The following is a 23,804-nucleotide window of genomic DNA, read 5'->3' as shown; positions in this document are numbered from 1 at the left end:
CCCCAGTCTACATTGGGGACAGGCTAGGTCCTGTTCCAACAAGGAAGCTCTGTTACATATGGAATGGATGTAGCTCTATTTCCTCTCAACAAATGGTCATTAAGGGGCAGGGCACCAAAAAACCTACAAAAGGGTTTAGGTCCTGTTGAAGGAGAGTGGAAACAGAGGCTAGAAGCCTCTGTCCTCTTCAATATGAGGCTGCTGCATTCATATATAGGTAAGTAGCTTCTCCACCAAAGGAACATAATGATGATGCTATTTGAGTTTGTGCACCTAAGATTTTTAAATTCTCTGGTTTCCTGAGTGCAGGCTGCAGGTTACCTACCACAAAATACTGTCTACCACAAAACAATAATCATAGGTTGTGAGGATTCTTAAAACATGTCAAGAACAAAGTTTTAGAGTATTCAAAGAAGTACTATATAAATACCAAATAGGCATATAATAGTTCTTTTCCATTATTACCCACTGTGCTGAATATACATCCCTATCCCCTGGGGATAGTAAACCCTAGTACTGGCTTCTCTCATAAAGGAAGTGTCGGCACACCTGTGCTTTTCTGAACCCGCTCTAAAACAATCTCCAAAACACAGTTTAACACTACCATGCCAATAAATCAAATGCCAAAAAATTAACGAAGATTAAAAAAATTTATTACTACTGCAGCTGCAACGATTACAACAGAATAAATAATGATGATCAGGCAGTTATGATACATACAGAGTGAATAATAAAGAGTCCTCTGCCAGGGAGGAGTTCACATTACACTAATAATTTAAACACATAGGTATTAGGTTGAAAGTGGGAACCTTCATAACAACTTACCCCAACTCCCCAGGCCAAAGGCCTGGTTAAAAAGTGACCCTGAGAATGGCATTGAGAAGGAAACCCATACGGAGCTCCCATTGCACAATGTGTCCTGTTTGAATCAAGTTGGTAGTACTGTCTCTCTCTCTCTCACTCAGCCCCTGCATTACTACCATATATTAGCATCCACCAGGATTACAGATCTTTTGGCATGCTAATGCTACAGCTAATGGTCCAATTTAAATGCAAAGACAGCCACATGGAATGTCACCCAGGTAAGGAATTTTAACCTGATGTTAAATTGGGCCTTAACTGGGTATTCTCAGTAATAAAGTAAGTGTTACCCAATTGTTGGGACTTAATTGCATATTATCAGTAATTAAGTGGGTATTCTCAGTAACAGCACCATGTTTAGGGCAACTGAGAACTTGGTTCAAAGCTCAATCCAGCAATAAATTCTCCTGCATGTCAAAAGTATACATTTGTTTCCATTCTCGTAACCATTCAAATGCAAATACCTGTGCCCTACTTCAGAGTCATTGTGACAATGAACAAGGCCTGTGAAGTGCATTTACAGCCCTGCATACATAAATTATAACCAATTATTGGTTATGCTTTCTGTCCTTCAAATAAACTGAGGTAGTTGTAGCTTAGCAACAGTGCATGTTTTTCAGAACACAAGAGCCCAGGACCTTTTGCACTAGCACCATCCTGTGACTCTAGCCCACAGGATAGCTCTCCCCACTCTCCAGAGAAGATGCATTTTAGGACCAGATCAATCAGTCATTTTGCTACATTATATAGCCTAGGGGACAGTGGCTTAAAAAGGCTCCTCCTTGGACAAAGGTCAGAGATGTTGCATTGTACGCACGCTTGCAAGATTGCAAGGCAAGGTAGAGAAATATTCTCCAATCCCACTTCTCCTCAGGAAGTTGTAGCGCTGGTAACTTTGAATTCAGGATCTACCAAATCCCAGAACGTGCATCAATGGTTTTGCCCAGACGCTCTAATTGTATGCTCTACCTTGAAGATGGTTTTGACAGCCATCTTGAAGGGCAATTCCGTTCATGACTCTATTTAGATGGTCAGCTTCTCTGCCTTAGCAACAGTGGGGATGGTCTGCTCATTAGCCGCCTCCTCAAGAGAGTCTGGAATCCCATGAATCCTCCTCCAAGCTTTAGCCCGGTGTTCCATTTCTAGGCAAGGCTCCAGGACGGCTTGCACTTCAGCAATCCTCCGGCGAAAACGGCAGCGGTCGCGGGCCATTTCCTCCCAGGGACCCTGGCGGGCGGCCCGGGAGGCATAATCCCAGACCAACAATTGGTGGACAGTGACCACAGGAGAAAATCGAACCTAAGTTTGAGAAGGGAGAGGATGAAGATACCAGAACAAATATTTCTTAAAGGCAAGAGGCTTTAGACACTGTGGAAGACAGGGAGGAAGACTCAGAAACAACATGGCGAGTTTTGTGCTCCCACTATCATTCTGTGGTGAAAATGGCAACATGTGCAACACCTGTATTCTCTAGAGGCTGGAGACACAAATAGTTATTGAGGGAGGCATCACCTCCCACAGTATTCAGGCACACACCCCTTTGGTCCCACTCTCACCTCTGGTTAAACACGTTTTGCAGGCTTTTGAAATACATACACCTGTTTACCAGAGACAAAAGTAGGTAGATTGTATTCCTAATGGTACCCATCTTTGCTCCAAACCACCTTGAGTCCCGGAGAGATACATATGAGCCAGCGTGGTGTAGTGGTTAGAGTGCTGGACTAGGATCGGGGAGACCCGAATTCAAATCCCCATTCAGCCATGAGACTTGCTGGGTGACTGAGCCAATCACTTCTTTCAGCCTAACCTACTTCACAGGGTTGTTGTGAAGAGAAACTTAAGTATGTAGTACACCACTCTGGGCTCCTTGGAGGAAGAGCGGGATGTAAATGTAATAATCATCATCATCTGCCTGATCATATGTCTCGAGACATAGTTTATGAACTTTCCTTCAAAATCTCCACTTTAAAGTTCGTTCATGCCTATGTAATACAAGGTCTCTCTTAAATACCATATTTACCCAAACAGAAGATGACTCAGGTAAATACAGGTGATACCTGTATTTACTTGAAAGGAGAAGGGGCCTGAATTTAAGAAGACCTTGGAAAAACCTAGTCTTGGATTCAGGTAAATATGGTTGCTCTCTTCTGCTATTTTACCCTGGGCCCAGAGCATTAATGATAAGATTCCTTCAACTTGAAGTATCCGAAGGTCCTCTTTCTCCTAGAAAAACCTGCTTAGCTCATAATTAAAGGCCCTACTCCAGGTGCCTTTGGAGATTTGGCAGGTGGTGACTAGAGGTGGGGCCTTATCTGTAGTAACAGCATGACTTTAAAATACCACCCCTACAGATATTCACCTGGTGCCGTCTCTGCTGCTGTTTAGGCACCAGGTGAAGACTCTATGTTCTTTGGCTTTTTGTTTATTTTACTTTGCTTGCAGTTTTGCTGTTCTTTTTTTAGCATCTGCTGTTGAATTATTTGTATATTTTTAAATTATAGGCCACTCTAGAGTAGGATACAACTTTTCCATTAATAATTTATACACACACAATATGCATTTAAACAAACAAACAAACAAACAAACTTGCCTTTCCTTCAAAGAGAAGGCAGCATACACTATTCTCCTTGGCTCACTTTATCCTCACAACAACCCTGTGAGGTAGACAGCACAATGGGCTCAAGGCTGCCCAAGTGAGCTTTACAGCCAAGCAGGAATTGGTAGGAGCACAGGTCTCTGAAATCCTTGTCCGACAGTCCAAACACTATACTGCACTGGTTCGCAGTCATCTCATGAAGGGTAATTAAAGGAATGTGAGCTAGAGGCGATGCTGGCAAAGGAGCTGAAACCAGTTAAGTGTCGTGCAAACTGCAGCATGCCAAATTATTGCTGGGAAATATAAAGTGGTTTGCACTGCATGGCACACCAATTTTTTTTGCCATCATTTTGAAAGAAGGAAGGGGCAAAATAGAGAGGGGGCAAGAGAAAGAAATTAGATCTAGGCGGTAACCAGCAGCAAAGGCAAGCAGGTACTCTTCTCCCCATCCTCTGCGCTGGTCTTCTTCCTCTTCTGCCCCTTGTCCCATATCCCCAGGGGAACAATGTACTGAATGCTGAGAATCTATGCTTTATGCAGAAACTGCCATTAAGCAACAAAGAGAAGGTGGGGGGCAATGCTGCAGTCTTGTCAGTTCAGCGGATCAGCAGTTTTAGATGAAAAGCTCTCAAGAAGGGGAGGGGGGAAAGTTGAGGGGAAGACAAAGAGAGCATGCTCGGCTGCGAAATGCTGCTGCCTTACATCACCTGCTTCTCAGCCGGTAGTGTGACATTGCATCAGCATTGCCAGATATTTCAGAAACAGAAATGTCTGGCAATGAGTGTGCAATGCCACACTTCCAGCAGAGAAGTGGAACCAAAGGGAACTCCAGGGTGGGACTAACGGGAGCAGGGAAGAGTCCGAGAACAGAAATTGAGGAATGGATGGGATATTAGAATGAGAGAAGCAGAGGTTCACAAAGAGGAAGTCAGGAACATAGGAGGCTGCCATATGTGGACCATTGGTCCATCTAGCTCAGAATTGTCTACACAGACTAGCAGCGGCTTCTCCAAGGTTGCAGGCAGGAATCTCTCTCAGCCCTATCTTGGAGAAGCCAGGGAGGGAACTTGGAACCTTCTGCTCTTCCCAGAGCAGCTCCATCCCCTGAGGGGAATATCTTACAGTGCTCACACTTCTAGTCTCCCTTTCATATGCAACCAGGGTGGACCCTGCTTAGCTAAGGGGACAAGTCATGCTTTCTACCACAAGACCAGCTCTCCTCTAAAAGTCGTTTATTTATTTGACACATTTGTGTACTGCCCAAAAGTGACATCTCTGGGCGGTATACAAATGTGTCAAATAAATGGTGTTTAGTTACATGGTGACTAAAAGTTAAGTCACAACAATCATACAAAGCCATCCCTTTGGAGAAAAGGAAATTCTTAAGAGAGGGAGAAGAACTTTGAAGAACAGGAAGCAAGCTCTTCAAAGGACTTCTGCAGAATTTCTGCCTGTTGTGCAATTGTGCATCTGGGTACCTTGTCAGTGATCGGGGGAGGGGGAACCATCCCAATCATTGTGTAAACAGAGTACTTAGATTGTTGAAGACAATGAATTCTCCCTTAAACGTTTATGAATGAAATGGGCCAGAGGTACATCTAGATAATTTTGGAGCCTGGACCTAAAGGCCTTTGGAGCCCCCCCGCCCCCACCCATGCTGCAAGGTTAGCATCATTTTTTAACACGTAGATTCTCGAGGGCACAAACCACACCACCCAGAACAGATTTGGGGGGTCCCCAGGGGGTGTGCAGGCCCTGGACTTCAGCCCCAAAGTCCAGGGATAAGAGCGTCATGGGCAATTCTAATCTGTCTCTGATTGCAAGAGGCAAAACTAAGGGTGTTTGTTATTCCTAATTATAGAGTAACAAAAATAGTCCAGAGCTTCTGAATATTCTCCCTGAAGTCTCCTTCTCTGAAGAACCCAGAAGTTCTGGTTATTCCACAAAAATATTTAACGTGACTCACCTTCTTAACCACCTCATTTTCTTCCTGGGAAACAGATGATATTTCTGTGGTGTTAGGGTCATAGTTTTTCTTGGAGTCTGTCTGGCAGAATTTGTTAGCTGGATGCGTGCAGATAGTTCTTGGGTCCTTTTGGGACCATGGATGCTTTGAGGGAGTACAGACGCCCCTGGGCTGAGAATCTGTCTTTGTTAGATAAAAGGAGACTGTGTTTTCCTTGTGGTTCTTGGGCTCAGGTGGGGCAATGGTAGATACCCTGGGGGCCTGAATGGGTTTGGAAAAACAGAGTGGGTGGAAGGGATCACTATTCTCAAAGGAGGATTCACAGAAGTTATCAAAAACAGCAGGGTGTAGAAAGTCTTTTTCTATTTCTGAAGAATTCTCTTCTTTTCCCAAATCCCCACCATCAAAGGATGTTTTTGACTGGCTGGTCTCTTCCATCTCATTTTCATTCCACCAGTCTTCCTCCTCTTCTTCATCACCGTCGTCCTCCTCCTCTGATGGACTGAAGAACAAGGACAGGACAAGGGGGCTCTTAAAATCATAGGTCGACATTCCTGAGTCCAGAGAGCCCTTACCCTCGTCCTTCCTGTACACCTCTAGGAGTTTCCCACCCTTTGGCGAATCAACTGGACCTTCAGAGCATCGCTTTTCATGCATGGCAAAATCCTCACTAGATTCCAAGCCCTCCATGCGTTGCCGGGAAAGAGAGGGACTTTCCAAAGTTTGCCATAAATCCCCTTCAAGATCACTATACTCTTCATGGTGGCTGTGGCAATCTTTCAGATTCTCTCCAAAACATCTGCCGATATCCAAGCTTTTTGGAGATACCTGTGGATAGTAACAGTCTTCCAACCATTCCTGGGGGAAACTCCCAGGACTCACCACATACTGCATTTCCATGTCATCTTCCGAAGAATCTTCCCACTCATTTCCAAAGTCAATGAAGATGGAAGAATTTATCAGACATAGCTCAGAGATGCGTTCCTCTTCCATGTCCACCTTATCCATTTTGGCCCCACTAGAACCATTCAGAATCCATTTGGGACCCTCTCCAAGATGTCCATCTTCAATCAGATTATCAAGGCTGTTCAGAAGAAGATGCTCCAGATGACCACCTTTCAAGTTTTGCTTCTCTCCATCTTCTATGTTGCCTTCATTTCTTTCAAGGTCTTCCTCAATGCTTAAGAAGCCTCTCTCCAAAGGGGCAGTAGCCAAAGCTACTCTGCAGGCCCCTTTGGCAATGCCCATCAATACAGCCTTCATCAGGGTCACAGGAAAACTCTTCCAGAAGCGCAACCATTTCTTCACCCACTCCATAGTGATCTGGGCCATATGTCCAAGTAGCATAGCTGCAACACTGAGTTTACTAGCAAGGGTGGGCCTGCTCGAATCTGGAGGTAGAATTTTGGCCATCCTGAATCCAAAGGGATTGCAGCAAACAAACAAACTTATTCTTCTGGGGTGTGAGGTCAACTGGCTGAACATGATGTTGGAGAACATTTTAGACCTGAAAAAAGGAGCAGAATTGGGGATATGCCATCAGTTTGATTAGAATTTAGGATGGTGGTGGCAGTTCTAAGATTCTTTGTTTCAAACAGACATCTTTAAAACAGGTTTTGACAAATCTCAGGTGCTAAGAGCCTAGAAATTTAACTGTGGTGCCTAGACTAGGATATCCAGATGCTCAGGCAGAGTCATTCAACAAAATAATTATGTGTCCCAGGTGCCTCTGTTTTTGTTTTAAGTATGTAACTTGTACAGGGAACAAAGAGAAGCCCATTAACCCTCTCCCCTGCTACAATGTCCACCACTAAATCTGGTAATGTTGCCAGTGTCCATTGTTTTGCTCCTAAGGTTTTTTAAAAAATTAGTTTCTAGTTCCATTTCCAGCACCACCAACCCAAGACATACTTTAAAATGGTATTATTTACATATAGGACTGTTCCTTAATTCAAAGTGTGCGAGGATGGCTGTTGACAGTCAGCGGAAAATAAAGGCACTCTGCACATGCTCAGAAGCACTCATTTCTATATTTCAGGACTGAATCCCAAGTACTGTACTCAATACTAGGAGTTGTGCTGTCAAGTCGGTGTCGACTCCTGGCAACCAAAGAGCTATGTGGTTTTCTTAGTAGAATACACGAGGGGTTTACCATTGCCTTCTCCCACGCAGTTTGAAATGATGCCTTTCAGCACCTTCCTGTATCGCTGCTGCCCGATATAGGAGTTCCCCATATTCTGGGAAACACACCAGCGGGGATTCGAACCAACAGCCCCCTGCTCTCTAGGCAGGTTGCTTCCCCAATGCGCCATTAGGTAGCCAATACTAGGAGTACCGAGCCCTTAGTACTGACAGATTTCACAACTGAGCCATGAGGCTAATTACGCCCGCCCCCCCCCAAAGGAGTGTATTATAGCACCAAAACAGGTCAGGACTCTTGGGTTCTTTGAGAGTTCAAAGTGGATTAAACTCTGATCAAAGACACTTTGGTTTTTTCTTTGCAGAAGAAGCAAAGTGGGTTAGGAAAGGCCAACTGGGAATAAGACATATCTGGAACAGGAGGTGACAAGTTTGGATGGGGGGGGCGGACGGCAGAGACTAGAAGCCAGCACTTCTGGGCTCTGATCCCCAAATGCCAGCAAAATTCCTTCCACCCCCTATTTGAGCTGCAGTTTCTCTCTTCAGTTTCCTATGGATTGTTTCACTGGCTGAGATGTGTAGGTTGATTTAATCCAGGGCGGCACACCCCAAACAAGCTCCGGCAAGTGCCCCTGGAACGCTGGCAACACCCCAGTCCGGAAGCAGAAGGGGGGAAATCACACACACACACACAACTGCTGTCTGGATCCTGTGTGTGCAGCTGTCGGGGAGAGGAGGCAGAAAAGCCAAGCTTCTGACCCACAACAGGTTAGATCTGGAATGGAGGGGGGAGAAGGGAGGGGAGTATTTGTTTTCAGAATCCCACAAGGGAAATAGTAGGTGTGGAAACAAAGTACAGGGCTGTGGACAAATGGTGGGGAGAGCACCTTGTGTTTGGAAACTGGAAGTCCTTAATGATCGGAATTTCCTCTAAAAGGAGGGGGCCCCTCTAGAGAGATCATTTCCCCAAACAGGCTTTCATTGTAGACACTCCCGGGCTAAAGTGGAGAGAACTCTACATGGAGGTTTGTAATTCTAGGAAAATCTCAGTGGGAAGGGATGAGGACAGCTTGTGAGTAGATTTGGGGGCAAAAGTGGAGATGGGATCCACTTGATACGAGGGGTAAAGCAGAGAAGATGCAGTTTCCCAAGTTGGCTGATAAAAACAAGAAGAGACCTATTCCCTGGGCATAAGCCCCACTGGATACCATAGGACTGATTCTGAGCAAACATGGATAGGATTGTGCTATACATTCTCTGGGGTGTTTGGTCTTTCCTCAGTGGTTCATCAGTTGACAAAAGCAAAACAGTGGGCAGATCAAAAGAATAGGGGGGTCATTGGGGATCCCCATCAGAAAAAGAGAATTGATGAGCTTTTACAAGTGGAGTGGAATACAACCCCGCAAAAGGAATACAATCATGTATAGAGAAGAGGATATGGGAATTGGGTCGGGCAGGGGCATAAGTAAGACCCAGAAGATATGCCGTGGGGAAAATAATACAGAATTGAGGGGGTGTTTTTTGCCATAGGAACTGGGGTTAAAAAAGGATTATAATAAATTGGTTGCTAAATTTAGAGAGAGAAGTAGGGACTACTGGAAGATATTCCCATGGGAGATATACTTAAGGTGAACATCTCCCCACCCCCCCTTTGGGGGAGAGCAGTACATAATTGCTGTAGTAGAAAATGTAAAAACCAGCACATCTAAGAACCTCATTAAGCAAGAATAAATAAGGAGTACTCAGCCACCTAATGGCGCAGCAGGGAAGCAACCTGCCTAGAGATCAGGGCTGGAGGCTGTTGGTTTGAATCCCGCTGGTGTGTTTCCCAGAATATGGGGAACTTCTATATCGGGCAGCAGCGATATGGGAAGGTGCTGAAAAGCATCATTTCACACTCCGCAGGAGAAGGCAATGGTAAATCCCACAAGAAAACCACATGGCTTTGTGGTCGCCAGGAGCCGACACCGGCAAAACCAACTGAGCAATTAAGAGGGTTGGGTGGATACCTTGCTGGAGAGGTATCAGGGAGTGGGGGCGGGGGGGGACCACAGCGTACAGCAAGAGAAGGAAGGAATCTGGAGGGGCGAGGAGTGTTAAGCAGGAATTCGGGAATTCTCTGGGAGAAGAGAATGGCAAAGCAAGAGCCAGGATGCCTGCTGGATCCTCCGGAGAACCGGATCCCAGGATTGTCTGGAAACGTACGCGAGACCTCGTCTCCACGTTCGAGAATTTAGGAAGCAGGACAGCTGGGTCCCATCATGGGCTGGAAGGAAAGAAGGGAACCAGGATTCTATAGGGAAGAGGATGAGATCTAGTGGCTAAGAGCAGAAGAATCTAGGCGATAAGGTCCCAGAGATCGCTCTGTAGGGAGGGAAGCGGTTTAGCGGCTAAGAGTATCCAGGACTCAGCCAGAACTCCTGAGGGGAGGGAGACAGAAGAGCGATCTAACGAGGGGCTATCTGCCCTGCCTTACCTCTATAGTCTTAACCAGTGACAACTTCGCTCCAGCAAACAGCCGCGGGTTGGGCTGGGATAAACAGTCGAACGGCAAGCTCTGCAATAAGGTGGTTCGTCGCGGTTCCGTCCATGCCTTCCAATCGATAATGTCTTTTTTTCTGTGAATAGAACAGCATGTTTTGATTGCTCAGCGTGACACGCAGCCTATATAATCCGCTTTCGGAGAAAGCGCGTCATTGCATTGTGACGTTGTGGAACGGAGGGCGTGGCTGGGAAAAGACGTGAAGGTTCGAGGAAGAGGATTGCGGGACGGAGGGAGGGCGGAAGAGGGAGCACGTCGCGTCTAGACCATGAATGGGGGTTGGGAAAGCGAAAATAAAACGGGGTTGGAGGAATCCCCAAGCTAACTCTTTTCTTCTTAGACCGCCTCTAAGGGAATGAAGTCTTGAAAATAATGAGTCGGTAGCTTCCAGTTTCATGTTTTGACTGTGCTGGGAAATTGCAACCAATAAAGGGTACGGTTTTCTCTTAAAACAGCAACGGCACCACGAAAATGTTTTCCCCGCCCCTTGCACTTCCGGCTCAGAGGTTTATCGTGGCGTCAGGGTTCGTAAACTAGATCAAAGGCTATAGGGAAGGCAGGGACAGAAGCATAGAGGCTGCTCTCTCTTTGGAAATGTAAATATAAACCAGCCATTATTTGGTTCTGAAGGTATTACTGCGCCGTGGCGTTGCCTCTGTATCCCCCCGCCCCCGGGCTAGGCTACATCTAGTCCAGCATCTTGCTTCACACAGTGGCCCCCCGCCAGGTGAGGGCATGCCCTTTCTCCTAATGTTGCTCCCCTGCAACTGGTATTTAGAGGCATCTTGCTTCTGAGTATAGGAGGTGGCCTATAGCCCTCAGACTAGTAGCCTTTGATAGACCTGTCCTCCATGAATTTATCTAAACCTCTCTTAAAGCCATCCAGGCTGTTGACTGTCACCACATTTTATGGCAGAGAATTCCATAGGCTGATTATACATTGTGTGAAAAAGTACTTCTTTTGTTAGTCCTAAATTTCTTGGCAGTTTCATGGGATAATCATGAAAGTGGTTCTAGTGTTATACAAAGGGGAGGGAAATGCTTTCATTAAATTTTTAAATAATTTTAAAATAATGCACTGGCATGGAGATGCAATGATGGAAAGACTTTACCATCACCTGATGAATTTCTGCCTGGCACAACTTTTAGAGGCTCACGAAACTTTCCAGAAATAACTGGCAAAACAAGATCACTTTTCTATCTATCTATCTATCTATCTATCTATCTATCTATCTATGAGAGAGAGAGAGAACACACACACACATGCGTGTGTGTGTAGTATAATACACACACACACAAATCCCTTGAGCCCTTTCTAAACCATCCTGTTAGACTCAGAATCTGGGTGGGCAACATATATGTTTTCCTCACCTTTCAAAGTACAAGGCAGGTGGCATTTCTGTTCCTTGTTAGTGCTTGTAAATATGGGATGGGGGTGGTGGTGATCCACATTAACTAATATATAATACAAATAAGCCTTATTTAGACTTTACATTGTACCTGTGTTCAGATGTCTGTACATTGCACATGTTTTGGTGTGAATGACTGCACCTGCATTCATTTTAAAAGTGAACCTGGATACAGAGACAGGCCCCCTGAAATGCAGGATACAGATAGGAAGTGCCCTGGTGTATCTGCATTCAACATGACATGTGGATAACTGTACCTGCATACAGATCTGCACCTGTGTACAGTGTACACAGGTTGTAGAAGTGCTGAACACAACGTGAACGCTGCTCACATTATCTTGACAAGATAATGTGAATCTGGTGCTCCTCCTTAGTGAACTTGTGCATCCAGATTAAGGCATACAGTATTCCAAGGCATTGTCATAAAGGCAGGGGAGGGAAAAGACGTTTCCAATAAACTGACTCCCCAAACTGGTTAATTATACATTGCATCCCCCACACTAAATCTGAAGCCACCGCCTGGACTGCAGTCTCTACAAGAGACTGGCAAAAAGGAGGGTGGGAGGGAAGTGGACATCTTAACACCCACCCACACACCCCGGTTTCCACTTCCAAATTGTACACACACCCCAAGGCTGCCATTAGTCCCATAGTGGGGATAGGGGGAAGTTGGTGCCCTTCACCTCTTGTTGGAGATTGCAGCTTAAAAGAAAAAAAAGGGGGGGGGATACACTGTGGGAAAGATTACGCTAGATGAACATCAGCTGTAGTTTGAGCCTGTCTTGCCAGTTTCATTTTCCTTTTTCTTTATTTTCTCTCTCTTGTGAGTGTGTATATTTTCTCTTTATATATGCATGTCATATGTCATATATTTTTCCCTTTATATGACTTCATTTTCCCTTTTTCTTATTTTTCCCATGTATGTATAATACAGTTTCCATATATAATATTACATTTTCTCTTTTTCTTATTCTGCTTCCATTCAGTATATGGTCCTGGCAGACTTGGGGTGATCTACAGATATGTCAGGGTTGTTCCAAGAATCTGGATTTAACAAATCTAAGAGGGCCAACCCCCTCCAACTGCCCTCTTGTACATCAATGGGATGGAATGTTCACATACTCAGAATGGAGTCAGCAGACAAACAGATGGCAGAGCCAGTGGAACTCAGTTGTGTGGGTGGGGGAGCAGGGAGGAGTGCTTGAACAAAAGAAGTGGGGGGAATTTTCTGCTTGAAGAATAGTCTCTCAAGAACAAGCCCATCTGCTTCTGAGGGGGAAAGGTGTCTAAAACTCTTTAGTTTTCTCAGCAGCCATTTCACAGCTTTGTATTTCTGAGGGGAAAGGGATTTGACACATATACGAGCTCTTGGTGTGTGTAGGGGGGTACTGCCCCCCCCACAATACAATAAAAACAACTGCATGTGTGTGAACTCTCCTAATGAACAGAGGGAGAAGTTGTGCACTGAATCGGTTAACCTGTTGTGTATATGTGCATGCGCACAGAGTCACACAATAAACTAGCATTCAGCATTAGCTATTATCTGGTCTATGAGCCATACACTGCAACATTTTGTTGCAGGTCCACACTAGCGTATGTATATTTCTAAACTTTGTCATGTGCAGGGAGGTAGGAATTACCAGGACTTGGGGTAGCAGGTAAAGCTAGGAACGGGTGGGTTGTATGGGATAACAAAATGAAGTTTACAATCGGTGGGAAGCAGTGATGTAGTTGCCAATTCAGAAGGGCAGGTGCTCTTCGTGACAACCCCCATAGACATGTCCATCCCAACAGCCAGAGAAGCCAAGAAGTACCGATGCTCTGTCCCTGCGCATCTCCCCTCCGCCTGTGTGGTGCAGTGTTAGAGTGCTGGATGAGGATCGCGGAGACCCGAGTTCAAATCTCCATTCAGCCCTGATACTTGCTGGGTGACTCTGGGCCAGTCACTTCTCTCTCAGCCTAACCTACTTCAGAGGGTTGTTGTGAGGAGAAACTTAAGTATGTAGTATACCGCTCTGGGCTCCTTGGAGGAAGAGCAGGATATAAAATGTAATAATAATAATAATTATTATTAATTAATTACACACTTAGTGTGGAGAGGCAGGCCAGACATGTAATTTGGTGGCCATCTCTGGCAATAACGAATGAACAGCACAAGTACCTAATTATCAGGAACAGTCCCTCATTTCTGATCTCCGTCTCTGGAAAATCACTGCCTCCCATTTTTGTCCCAAATTTTGCCTTCTAGGGATGCTTACTTGAATATTTGTTAGCGTAAATTGCCTAAGTTGACATTCTTCAGGGTTCAGCTCTTTCTGATAAGGGACATGGCAGACATGATATGAGAATTATGTGACTGGAACTCCCCATGAGCTTTTTGGAAAGTGTGGTAAATAGGAACATAGGAAACTGCCATATACTGAGTCAGACCATTGGTCTATTTAGCTCAGTATTGTCTTCACAGACTGGCAGGGGCTTCTCCAAGGTTGCAGGCAGGAATCTCTCACAGCCCTATCTTGGAGAAACCAGAGAGGGAACTTGAAACCTTCTGCTCTTCCCAGAGCGGCTCCATCCCCTGAGGGGAATATCTTGCAGTGCTCACACATCAAGTCTCCCATTTATATGCAACCAGGGCAGACCCAGCTTAGCTAAGGGGACAAGTCATGCTTGCTACCACAAGACCAGTGTGCCGTCGAGTCGGTGTTGACTCCTGGCAACCACAGAGCCCCGTGTGTGGTTGTCTTTGGTAGAATACAGGAGGGGTTTTCCATTGCCATCTCCCGTGCAGTAGGAGATGATGCCATTCAGCATCTTCATATATCGCTGCTGCCCGATATAGGTGTTTCTCTGTTTTGGCCATTGGCCGTAAATAAAATGTCTATCTATCCATCTGTCTATAGGTGTTTCTCATAGTCTGGGAAACATACCAGTGGGGATTCAAACTGGCAACGTCTGCCTTGCTAGTCAAGTCATTTCCCCAATCAGAGACCTGGCACAGGGGTAGGGTGGGTCTTTGTCCTGGCACCGGTTTCCTGACTACTATCTCCCTCTCTCTGAAGCTGCTATTAGCTGTGGAGGGGAAAAATTTTCTCTATCAGATGCATTGAGTTAAAGCCTATTTTCTAGGTCAAAGAATGAACCAGGTGCAAAAGAATGAACCAGGTCCCCCCCAACAAACAAACAAACAAAACCCACCCAGGACCAAATGTTTTAAATATGATATGCATTGCTTTGATTGTGACACATGAGATGGCCTTCTCCATGAAGGCCCCTGGGATGTGGAATGCAAGAGGTCCACTGGTCTCCCTGGCTACCTGTCTTTTGGCATTTGTTTAAGACTGGTTGTTTTAGCCAGCCTACAGCTAGTCTGTTTTTGTTAGTTTGTTGTTTTAATTGCTGGCTCTCTGTTTTATTTTGTTTTGTATGTTTGTATACTGCCCCAAACTTACATCTCTGGGCTCTACAAACTTATATCTTACATCTCTACAAACACAAATGGTAGTCCACCCAGAGATGCAAGTTTGGGGCAGCATACAAATATATTAAAAATAAAATGAAATAATAAAATGAAATTAAATTAACACAACATAATAAAAACAGCAGTTAAATAATTAAAACAATTTAAAGCAATTCCTATGAAAATCCAGTTAAAAGCTTGATAAAAGTGTGATATGGTCTCTCCATTTTTGTTGTGCTATTATAAATCTGAGACACACTAGTAATTATTACTATTTGTTGCCAACTTGAAAACCTCAAAAATGGTGCAATGCAACACAATTGCATATCTGGTTTTTGGGCAGGCCTTGGGGTGGAGACTATCTTGGTGGGACTGATGGATGATCTCCAACAAGGAATTGACAAAGGAAGTGTGACACTGCTGGTATTTTTAGATCTATTTGCAGTTCTCGATACTATTGACCACAGTATCCTTCTGGATCATCTGAGAGATTTTGGAGTGGTAGGCACTGCTTTGCAGTGGTTCTGCTCCTACCTCTCAAGCAATTTCTAGATGGTGTCACTTGGAGGCTGTTGTTCTTCAAAATGAGAACTTTTGTACAGAAAGCTGCAGGGCTCCATACTGTCTCCAATGCTTTTTAATATCTACCTGAAACTGATGGGAGAGGTCACTAGGAGATTTAGTGCAGGGTGATCATTATGCTGATAACATCCAAATCGATTCCTCCGTGTTAGCTTCATCAGGAAAAGGCATAACCTACCTAGATGTTTGTCTAGAGATGGTGATGGGCTGGATGAGGGACAACAGATTGAGACGGAATCAAAATAAGATGGAGTTACATATTGTGCAGGGTTGGAACCCAGGACACAATTTTGATCTGCCAGTTTTGGATGGCGTTATACTCCCCCAGAAAGAACAGGTCCACAGTCTGGGAGTACTTCTTGATCCAAACCTCCTCAGGTTGAGGCAGTGGCCAGAAGTGCTTTCTGTCAGCTTTGGCTGATATGCCAATGTCCCTTTCTTGAGATAAATGACCTTGAAACAGTAGTGCATATGCTAGTAACCTCCAGATGTGACTACTGCAATGTGCTTTACATGGGGCTGCTTTTGTACATAGTATGGAAACAAATTGGTGCAAAATGCAGCAACCAGGTTAATTGACTGCTCATCTTGAGACCATATTAATCCCATATTAAAATAACTACACTAGCTACCAATATGTTTCTGGGTAAAATATAAAATGCTGGTTATGATGTATAAAGCACTAAACAGCTTAGATCTAAGATATTTAGGAAAACGTAGTCTTTGCTATGAGCCCCACTACCCATTGAGATCATTTGGAAAGGTCCATCTGCAGTTGCCACCAGTTTGTCTAGTAGTGGCTACTCAGGGATGGGCCTTCCCTGTGGCTGCCCTGAGGCCTTGGAATGTGCTCCCTGCCGAAATGAGGCTTCCTGACAGCTTGTTGAAAGACTCTTAAGGCACATTTATTCATCCATGCTTTTTAACTAGAATTGTGGTTTTAAACTGTTGTAATGTTTTCTGTTTTAATTTGTCTTATGTTTGTTCTAAATTGCCCAGAGACGTGAGTTTGGGGTGGTATACAAATATACATGCATGTCTCAGCTTCCATTATAGATCAAGCTCATCCTGAGTCCTTGAGAGGATAACATAAGCAATGAACTACTGCTTGAAAGCAGTGGATAGATTACAGGCACGAAGTGCTGCAAAACTGCAGTAAAACGTGCCGCAGCTCTGAGCTGGCATGAAGCATTCTGCTGTAAAGCACCACGTCTGCTGAAAAATGTGGCAAGACACAAAAATACAGGCCTCTTGGATCTACAGCATCTATAAGGGGTTGCTACAGGAAAAAGCACACACATGTACACTCTCTTGCAGAGCAGCATGTGAAACAATAGGTTCATTCACACAACTACTGGCAGGGTAGGAGGAGGAGCACCCAACCTTGGTTGGAGAGCTAGGCGCAACCCAACTTTCAGTCATGTGCTTGCAAATATTAAGGCAGGAGGCAGGGAGAATGATCCTGTGTGAGGTGGTAGCTGGGTAGGAGGAGAGCCCCCTACCCAGATCCTGTCCCCAGTATTTTACTGAGGTAGGAGGAAAAGCCGCCCTACCCAGCTGCTGCCTTGCAGACAATCATTCTCCCCAGCCCCCTACTTTAATGTTTGCAAGCACATGGCCGAAAATGGGAGCCTGCCCCTCTCGCCTACCCAGGCTGAGCACTTCTCCTACCTCGCACCGGCAGCCATGTGAACAAGCCCAGTGTGTTGTGGTTACTGAGCTCCACCAACTGACTTATTGCGCATGTGACTGATGTGTGTGCAGTTCAAGTGCAGGTTTGCACACTAGGAGAAAATGATGCTGGTTTTTATGCTCCCACCCCTGCCCCCACCAAATGCCATCCATATTTAACAAATTCTCACAACCATCTGGCTTTTACACACAAAATTCTAGCAACGGCCTTGTAGGGTAGCCAACTTGACGGAAGCTGTTCCTGGAGATTTTATTTCCATGATAGTAAGCCTCCAGGGTAGCTTTCAATAGCCACCTAAAAACTGATGTTGCTTCCTGGAGACTCCAGGCATGGCCAAGCGGCTTGGCAATCCTATGGCCCAGAGAACAAATAATATAATCAGGCGTCTTGGAGAGGAGAGGAGAGCTGGTCTTGTGGTAGCAAGCATGACTTGTCCCCTTAGCTAAGCAGGGTCCACCCTGGTTGCATATGAATGGGAGACTTGATGTGTGAGCACTGTAAGATATTCCCCTCAGGGGATGGAGCCACTTTGGGAAGAACAGAAGGTTCCAAGTTCCCTCCCTGGCTTCTCCAAGATAGGGCTGAGAGAGATTCCTGCCTGCAACCTTGGAGAAGCCGCTGCCAGTCTGGGTAGACAACACTGAGTGAGATGGACCAATGGTCTGACTCCGTATATGGCAGCGTCCTATGTTCCTATGTCTTACCTTCCTCCTGATTTCTCTACTGGGAGAAGAGGTGTAGAAACAGAATTTGGGACCTGGGTGGGAGGAGTTCTGGGGGATGTGTTGGAACTGGAAACCAAGCCTGCCCATCTGACTCCCCCTGCCTTTGATTGTGGTGGGTGGGGAAGTATCCTGCCCAGGCACATGACTGCATTTTTCAAAGTGGGAGAGAAAGCCTATTGTCCTCTCTGCTGGGACAATATGCCAACATCTTGGAGAGCCGCTGGGAGGCACCAGAGGTTGCTCCTTCTCCGACATAAGCCATCTAGCAGACCCCGCGCCAGTCAAATCATGTCTTTCTGCCTTGTCAGCTTCCCAAATCTCTGTTTTTCTAAAGCTCTGTGGCCACTCCTCTCCCAGAGTTAAGGTCAGGAATTTTGACACTCATCTCCCCCCTTCACTAGCCCACCGCCCTGCCCTCTCTCTCTCTCTCTCTCTCTGTATATCCTGCCTCCTTCCCTGGCCAAGCCTCCAGGAAGGTGGGGTGGTGGGTCTGAAATTCAATATCTTTTGCTTTATCGTCCTCTCTTCTTCTCCCGGAGCCGCAGGGGAAAGGGAAAGCAGGGGAAGAGAAAACAGTGATGAGAGAGAGAGATCGAGAGATCGATAAAAAGGGGTTGCAAAGGGAAAGGGTGTAAGAGTTAGCAAACCATGCTGTCTATTAGTGAGGCGGGGAGAGAGCAGTGGAGTTGAATGGATGAAAGGAGAAGAGGGGAGATCGTGGGTGGGGAGAGAGACAGATAAGGGAGTGGGGGTGGGACAGAGGGGCTGCAGGAAGGGATGGATGGAACTACTAGAGGCAGAGAAATGGAGAGGGACATGTCTGGATAAAGAGAGACGCAAGCAGGAACAGAGTTAGAAGACGGGAATGTGTTCCAATATCCACTTGGCTGAGAGCTATTTCTGTAGTCTAGACAGGTAGGAATCCCGAAAGGAGGAATTTTGACCTCAATGAATCACTCCTGAGGGGCCCCGCCTCCCTCCCTTACTCTCCTGGATCACAGGAGGCAGCCTTGCTGGCCACTGTCTCCTCCTGCACAGAAATCAGGTAAGGTTTCTTTGCCCTCATGTCTGCTTTACATCTTCTCTCCTGTTAGGCCTCTCTCAGTGTACTAGGGAGAGAGGCAGAGTTGATCTCCAAATCAGACCACCACCCCGCTGTCCCCCTTACTTTTTTCTTGGTATACCTACCTGTGGGCGGCACATCTATCTATCTATCTATCTATCTATCTATCTATCTATCTATCTATCTATCTATCTATCTATCTATCTATCTCCTGCTCTTCCTCCAAGGAGCCCAGAGTGGCGTATACGGTTAGGTTTATCCTCACCACCACAACCCTGCGAGGTAGGTTAGGCTGACATAGAAGTGGCTGGCCCAGAGTCACCCAGTGAGTTTCGTGGCTTTGGGATTTGGACTTGGGTCTCTCCGCTCCTCGACCAGCACACTAACCACTCTCCCATGCTGGCTCTCACCACATATGTGGCTGGGTTTTCCAATTGTGCCCCTTCCCTACCTTGCAGTGTGGGCACATGTCACCCGGCAGGAGCATGCTAGAGGGGGGTATATTGGACTGAGAAGGCTCTCAGGGAGCAGGGAGTCAATGCACTTCGCCCTGTTCTCTGCCACTGACTCCACGTGGCCCTTCCAGCCTTTCACACCAGTGGCCAGCCTTGAAGGGAATGGACACTTTTGTTCTACCCATTTCCACAACTGCAGGCCCCCTGGTGTAGTCGTGTTCCTCAAAGCAGTGCTTTCTTAGGAACATAGGAAGCTGCCATCTGCTGAGTCAGACCCTTGGTCCATCTAGCTTGGTATTGGCTACACAGACTGGCAGCGGCTTCTCCAAGGTTGCAGGCAGGAGGAATCTCTATTTGGGGATGCCAGCGGGGGAACCTGGAACCTTCTGCATACAAGCAGGCAGGTGATCTTCCCAGAGTGGCCCCATCCCCGAAGGGGAATATCTCATAGTGCTCACAAGTAGCCTCCCATTCACATGCAAACCAGGGTGGACCCTGCTTAGCAAAGGGGACAATTCATGCTTGCTACCACAAGACCAGTTCCTCTTTCAGAGGAGGCCACTGAGTGCTTTGGGTTTCCTTGTAAAAGTGTTTCTAATCTATCATAGGAACATAGGAAGCTGCCATATACTGAGTCAGACCATTGGTCTATCTAGATCAGTATTGTCTTCACAGACTGGCAACAGCTTCTCCAAGGTTGGAGGCAGGAATCTCTCTCAGTCCTATCTTGGAGAAGCCAGGGAGGGAACTTGGAACCTTCTGCTCTTCCCAGAGTGGCTCCATCCCCTGAGGGGAATATCTTACAGTACTCACACTTCTAGTCTAGTCTCCCTTTCATATGCAACCAGGGCGAACCCTGCTTAGCTAAGGGGACAAGTCAGGCTTGCTACCACAAGACCAGCTCTCTTCTCAAATGCCTCACTTCCGTGGCTCTAACCCCAGCCATGCTCTGGGTGCTGCAAGCTTTCTCAAACAGTGCACACCTCTTCCTGGCTCCTCTGGGGCTACAATTGCCAGCTTTTAAAGTGACGTCGCTCCTGCACTTCCAACAGTGATGTGGAGTGGGAGGGGGAAGCTTCATGCTCTTAGTGCCTGACACACTGGGCTGCTGCTGATAGCATAGGTGCAACGTTGGTTCAAAATGTTGGCAGCCTACAGTAGTAAAGTTTGCAAGTTTCATTGGGGGTGGGATTGTAGCTCAGTAATAGAACATCTGCTTTGCCTGCAGAAGGCCCCAGCTCCACTCCCTGGCAGCATCTCCAGGTAGGGCTGGCAAAGACTCCTGCTTGAGAGGAGAGCTGGTCTTGTGGTAGCAGGCATGACTTGTCCCCTTAGCTAAGCAGGTTTCACCCTGGTTGCATATGAATGGGAGACTAGAAGTGTGAGCACTGGAAGATATTCCCCTCAGGGGATGGGGCAGCACTGGGAAGGGCATCTAGGTTCCAAGTTCCCTCGCTGGAAGCATCTCCAAGATAGGACAAGATTTATTTATTTTTTATAGGACAAGATTTTTTTATTGAACCAACAAACTACCAAAGCATACAGTCTCCAAGCTAGGGCTGAGAGAGATTCCTGCCTGCAACCTTGGAGAAGCCGCTGCTAGTCTTAGACAATACTGAGCTAGATAGACCAAGGGTCTGGCTCAGAATAGGAAGGCGGCAGCTTCCTATGTTCCTATGTAAATGCTGGAGAAGCCGCTGCCAGTCCGTGTAGACAATATTGAGCTCGATAGAGCGGTCAGGTCTGACTCAGTATGAGGCAGCTTCCTGTCTCCCTGTGCCTCATTCTTGTGGCTGACCCTGAATGAGTTAAAGAGCCTGGAGAAAGCTTTCTGACTGCTGGGTGGGGACGGGGTTATGCGGACACACAAACCCCTGTGACTGATGCAAAGTATGCTTCTCCTTCTTCTTCGCCCCCGCGACCAGCTGCCCCGGCTCCTTTTGTCTCAGCTGCTGCTTTCAAATGCCACTGGATGAATAAATAAAGGGCTCCAATGGCTGAGAAAGTACCGCCAACTATTTCCACACACACACACACACCCCAACAACTGCACCCCACCCAGCCAGCCCTAGGAGAATATAGGCACACGCTTAGTCATGATCAGGGACCCATGTCCGTGGCCCCTGCTCGTGGTGTCTGTCGGAGAGAACCAGGCTGGAAGTAAGGACATCTGGGCTTGGGGAGAAGAAGGGATGGGGTTATGTTGGAGGGTTCCTAGGCATGTCAAGAAGGCGTATTGAATTTGTCTCCATTGTCACCACTTTTAAGGGCTCATCAACCAACTGGTAAGGGGGCTTTTGATGTGATCGTTTCCATCCAGGGGCATCATTAGCGGGGTGGTCCAAGGGGGACTGGCCCCAAATGAATTGCTCAGACCCCAAATCTCATCATCCACCTCTCTCCTCTGCAACCTCTTCATAACCTGCACAGAGCAGGGGAGAGACCTCCTAGCCTTACTTAGCTCCCTGTTGCTTCCGCCTTCATAGATGCTGTATTATAATATTAGAAACTTTTTAAAATATACATCATTATTCTTGGGGGTGTGCTGGAGTTTAGTTATCAAAAGCGGGATGCAGCCCTGGTCCCAGATATCTTCAGCACCTAGCAATGCCCCTGTTTCCGTCTACTTTAGAGCTGCAAGCACTACATTTCAATCCTATGCATGTTTACTCAGAAGCAAGTCCATCCCAAAGCGCTCCCAGAGGCTGGTTTCCAACTAAGTGTGTCTAGGCTTGCCGTTGTCTTCAGATAATCTTTATAATCTACCAGTGAGCGCGCTTGCATCACAGGGTAAACTTGCCTCCTTGGAAGCATTAAGGCTGACAGCCTGCACACATTATTTAAAAACCCATCCCTGTGCTGGCGACATAGAGATGTTTTTGGCTTCAGGCAGAGAGGGTTGTCCCAAATCTTAGGTGCGTTGAGGGCAGGTTTTAGTTTTAGAAAATAATAATATACAAGCATATAATAAATAGTCATAACCTGAAAGAAGTGAGCACTGTAAGATATTCCCCTCAGGGGATGGAGCCGCTCTAGGAAGAGCATCTAGGTTCCAAGTTCCTTTCCTGGCTTCTCCAAGATAGGGCTGAGAGAGATTCCTACCTGCAACCTTGGAAGCAGGAATGGAGGCAGACTTGCTGCTGCCAGTCTGTGAAGACAATACTGAGCTAGATAGACCAGTGGTCTGACTCAGTATATGGCAGCTTCCTATGTTCCTACGTAAGTGTCCTCTTCCAAAAAAATAATGCAATGTTAATTCAGCTTTTCAAATGTACAATGAATTGACTGATTCCACGGCAGAAGCACCAGGAAACTAAATAAGAAAATTATTTATTATTTGGCATTCCTCGTCTAAATAAGGTTCTCTTCCATTTGCCTTTATGGGAATGGTTTTGAAATGATTCCTGTGGAGGAATCCATGTGGAAGACATTACTGAACTGATCATGCTTGTGCATTTTTCGAGAATGAGTTGATCCCAGCAGGAATCTAGTAATCTTTTGCTCCAAAATGAATGACCAGTTCTGATGTAATATTTTCCATGTGTTTTTCTTGATGGAATCTTGTCCAAAGCACACCCATGGAGGAAGGTTTTACCTTGTAAAGTGCCCAACTGTTTGGTTCCTTTGTTGTGGTTTTCCCAACAATGTTATCAGAGAAGCAAGATAAACTTTGCAAGAGCTGAACTAATTAGCATGTGTGTTGAACCTGAGAGCCATTTCACAATTGGCTTTTATCAAATTGCTGCCCAGAACGTGATTTCTGCATGAAGATGGTACTAGAGGAAGATCTTAAATTTGTTGCAGGTATAAGCATCAAGGCACACCTAACCAGCATCATGGGTATGCATAGTATGCTGTCATACTGTATACTGAATATGTATATTGATTTGATTAAGTGCCGTCAAGTCGGTGTCACTCTTACCAACCACATAGCAACCAAATATGTATATACAGGTGAAACTCGGAAAATTAGAATATCGTGCAAAAGTCCATTAATTTCAGTAATGCAAATTAAAAGGTGAAACTGATATATGAGACAGACGCATTACATGCAAAGCGAGATAAGTCAAGCCTTAATTTGTTATCATTGTGATGATCATGGCGTACAGCTCATGAAAACCCCAAATCCACAATCTCAGAAAATTAGAATATTACATGGAACCAAGAAGACAAGGATTGAAGAATAGAACAATATCGGACCTCTGAAAAGTATACAGTGTACTGTGCTTGATTGGCCAGCAAACTCGCCTGACCTGACCCCATAGAGAATCTATGGGGCATTGTCAAGAGAAAGATGAGAGACATGAGACCAAACA

General features: G+C 45.9%; 2 protein-coding genes across 6 annotated transcripts in view; one reads left to right on the top strand and one right to left on the bottom strand.

Moving 5' to 3' along the window:
• Nucleotides 1-636: 636 nt before the first annotated feature.
• On the bottom strand, nucleotides 637-10,212 carry LOC128329905 (uncharacterized). Its single transcript, XM_053261807.1, has 3 exons — nucleotides 10,039-10,212; nucleotides 5,424-6,930; nucleotides 637-2,160 (listed from the first exon to the last, which is right to left on the bottom strand). Exons 2-3 carry the CDS (start codon nucleotides 6,921-6,923, stop codon nucleotides 1,885-1,887), a joined length of 1,776 nt encoding a protein of 591 aa, XP_053117782.1. The 5' UTR covers nucleotides 6,924-6,930; nucleotides 10,039-10,212; the 3' UTR covers nucleotides 637-1,884.
• Nucleotides 8,190-23,804, top strand: part of PLEKHA4 (pleckstrin homology domain containing A4) — a 66,708-nt gene continuing 51,093 nt past the window's right edge. For 3 of the 5 annotated variants that reach the window (XM_053261804.1, XM_053261803.1, XM_053261798.1), the window contains exon 1: nucleotides 8,190-8,330. The gene's annotated coding sequence lies outside the window, so the exon portion shown is untranslated. Of the gene's footprint in view, nucleotides 8,331-10,226; nucleotides 10,310-10,661; nucleotides 10,701-18,876; nucleotides 19,016-23,804 lie in introns of those variants that run through there. The other 2 variants (XM_053261799.1, XM_053261802.1) reach the window with 2 other exon arrangements.

This window comes from Hemicordylus capensis, chromosome 6 (genome assembly GCF_027244095.1).
Source record: "Hemicordylus capensis ecotype Gifberg chromosome 6, rHemCap1.1.pri, whole genome shotgun sequence".
In the NCBI taxonomy this organism is placed as follows: Eukaryota; Metazoa; Chordata; class Lepidosauria; order Squamata; family Cordylidae; genus Hemicordylus; species Hemicordylus capensis.
Note: the sequence above shows the minus strand (reverse complement) of the source record. Positions and strands in the feature narration are given on the sequence as shown.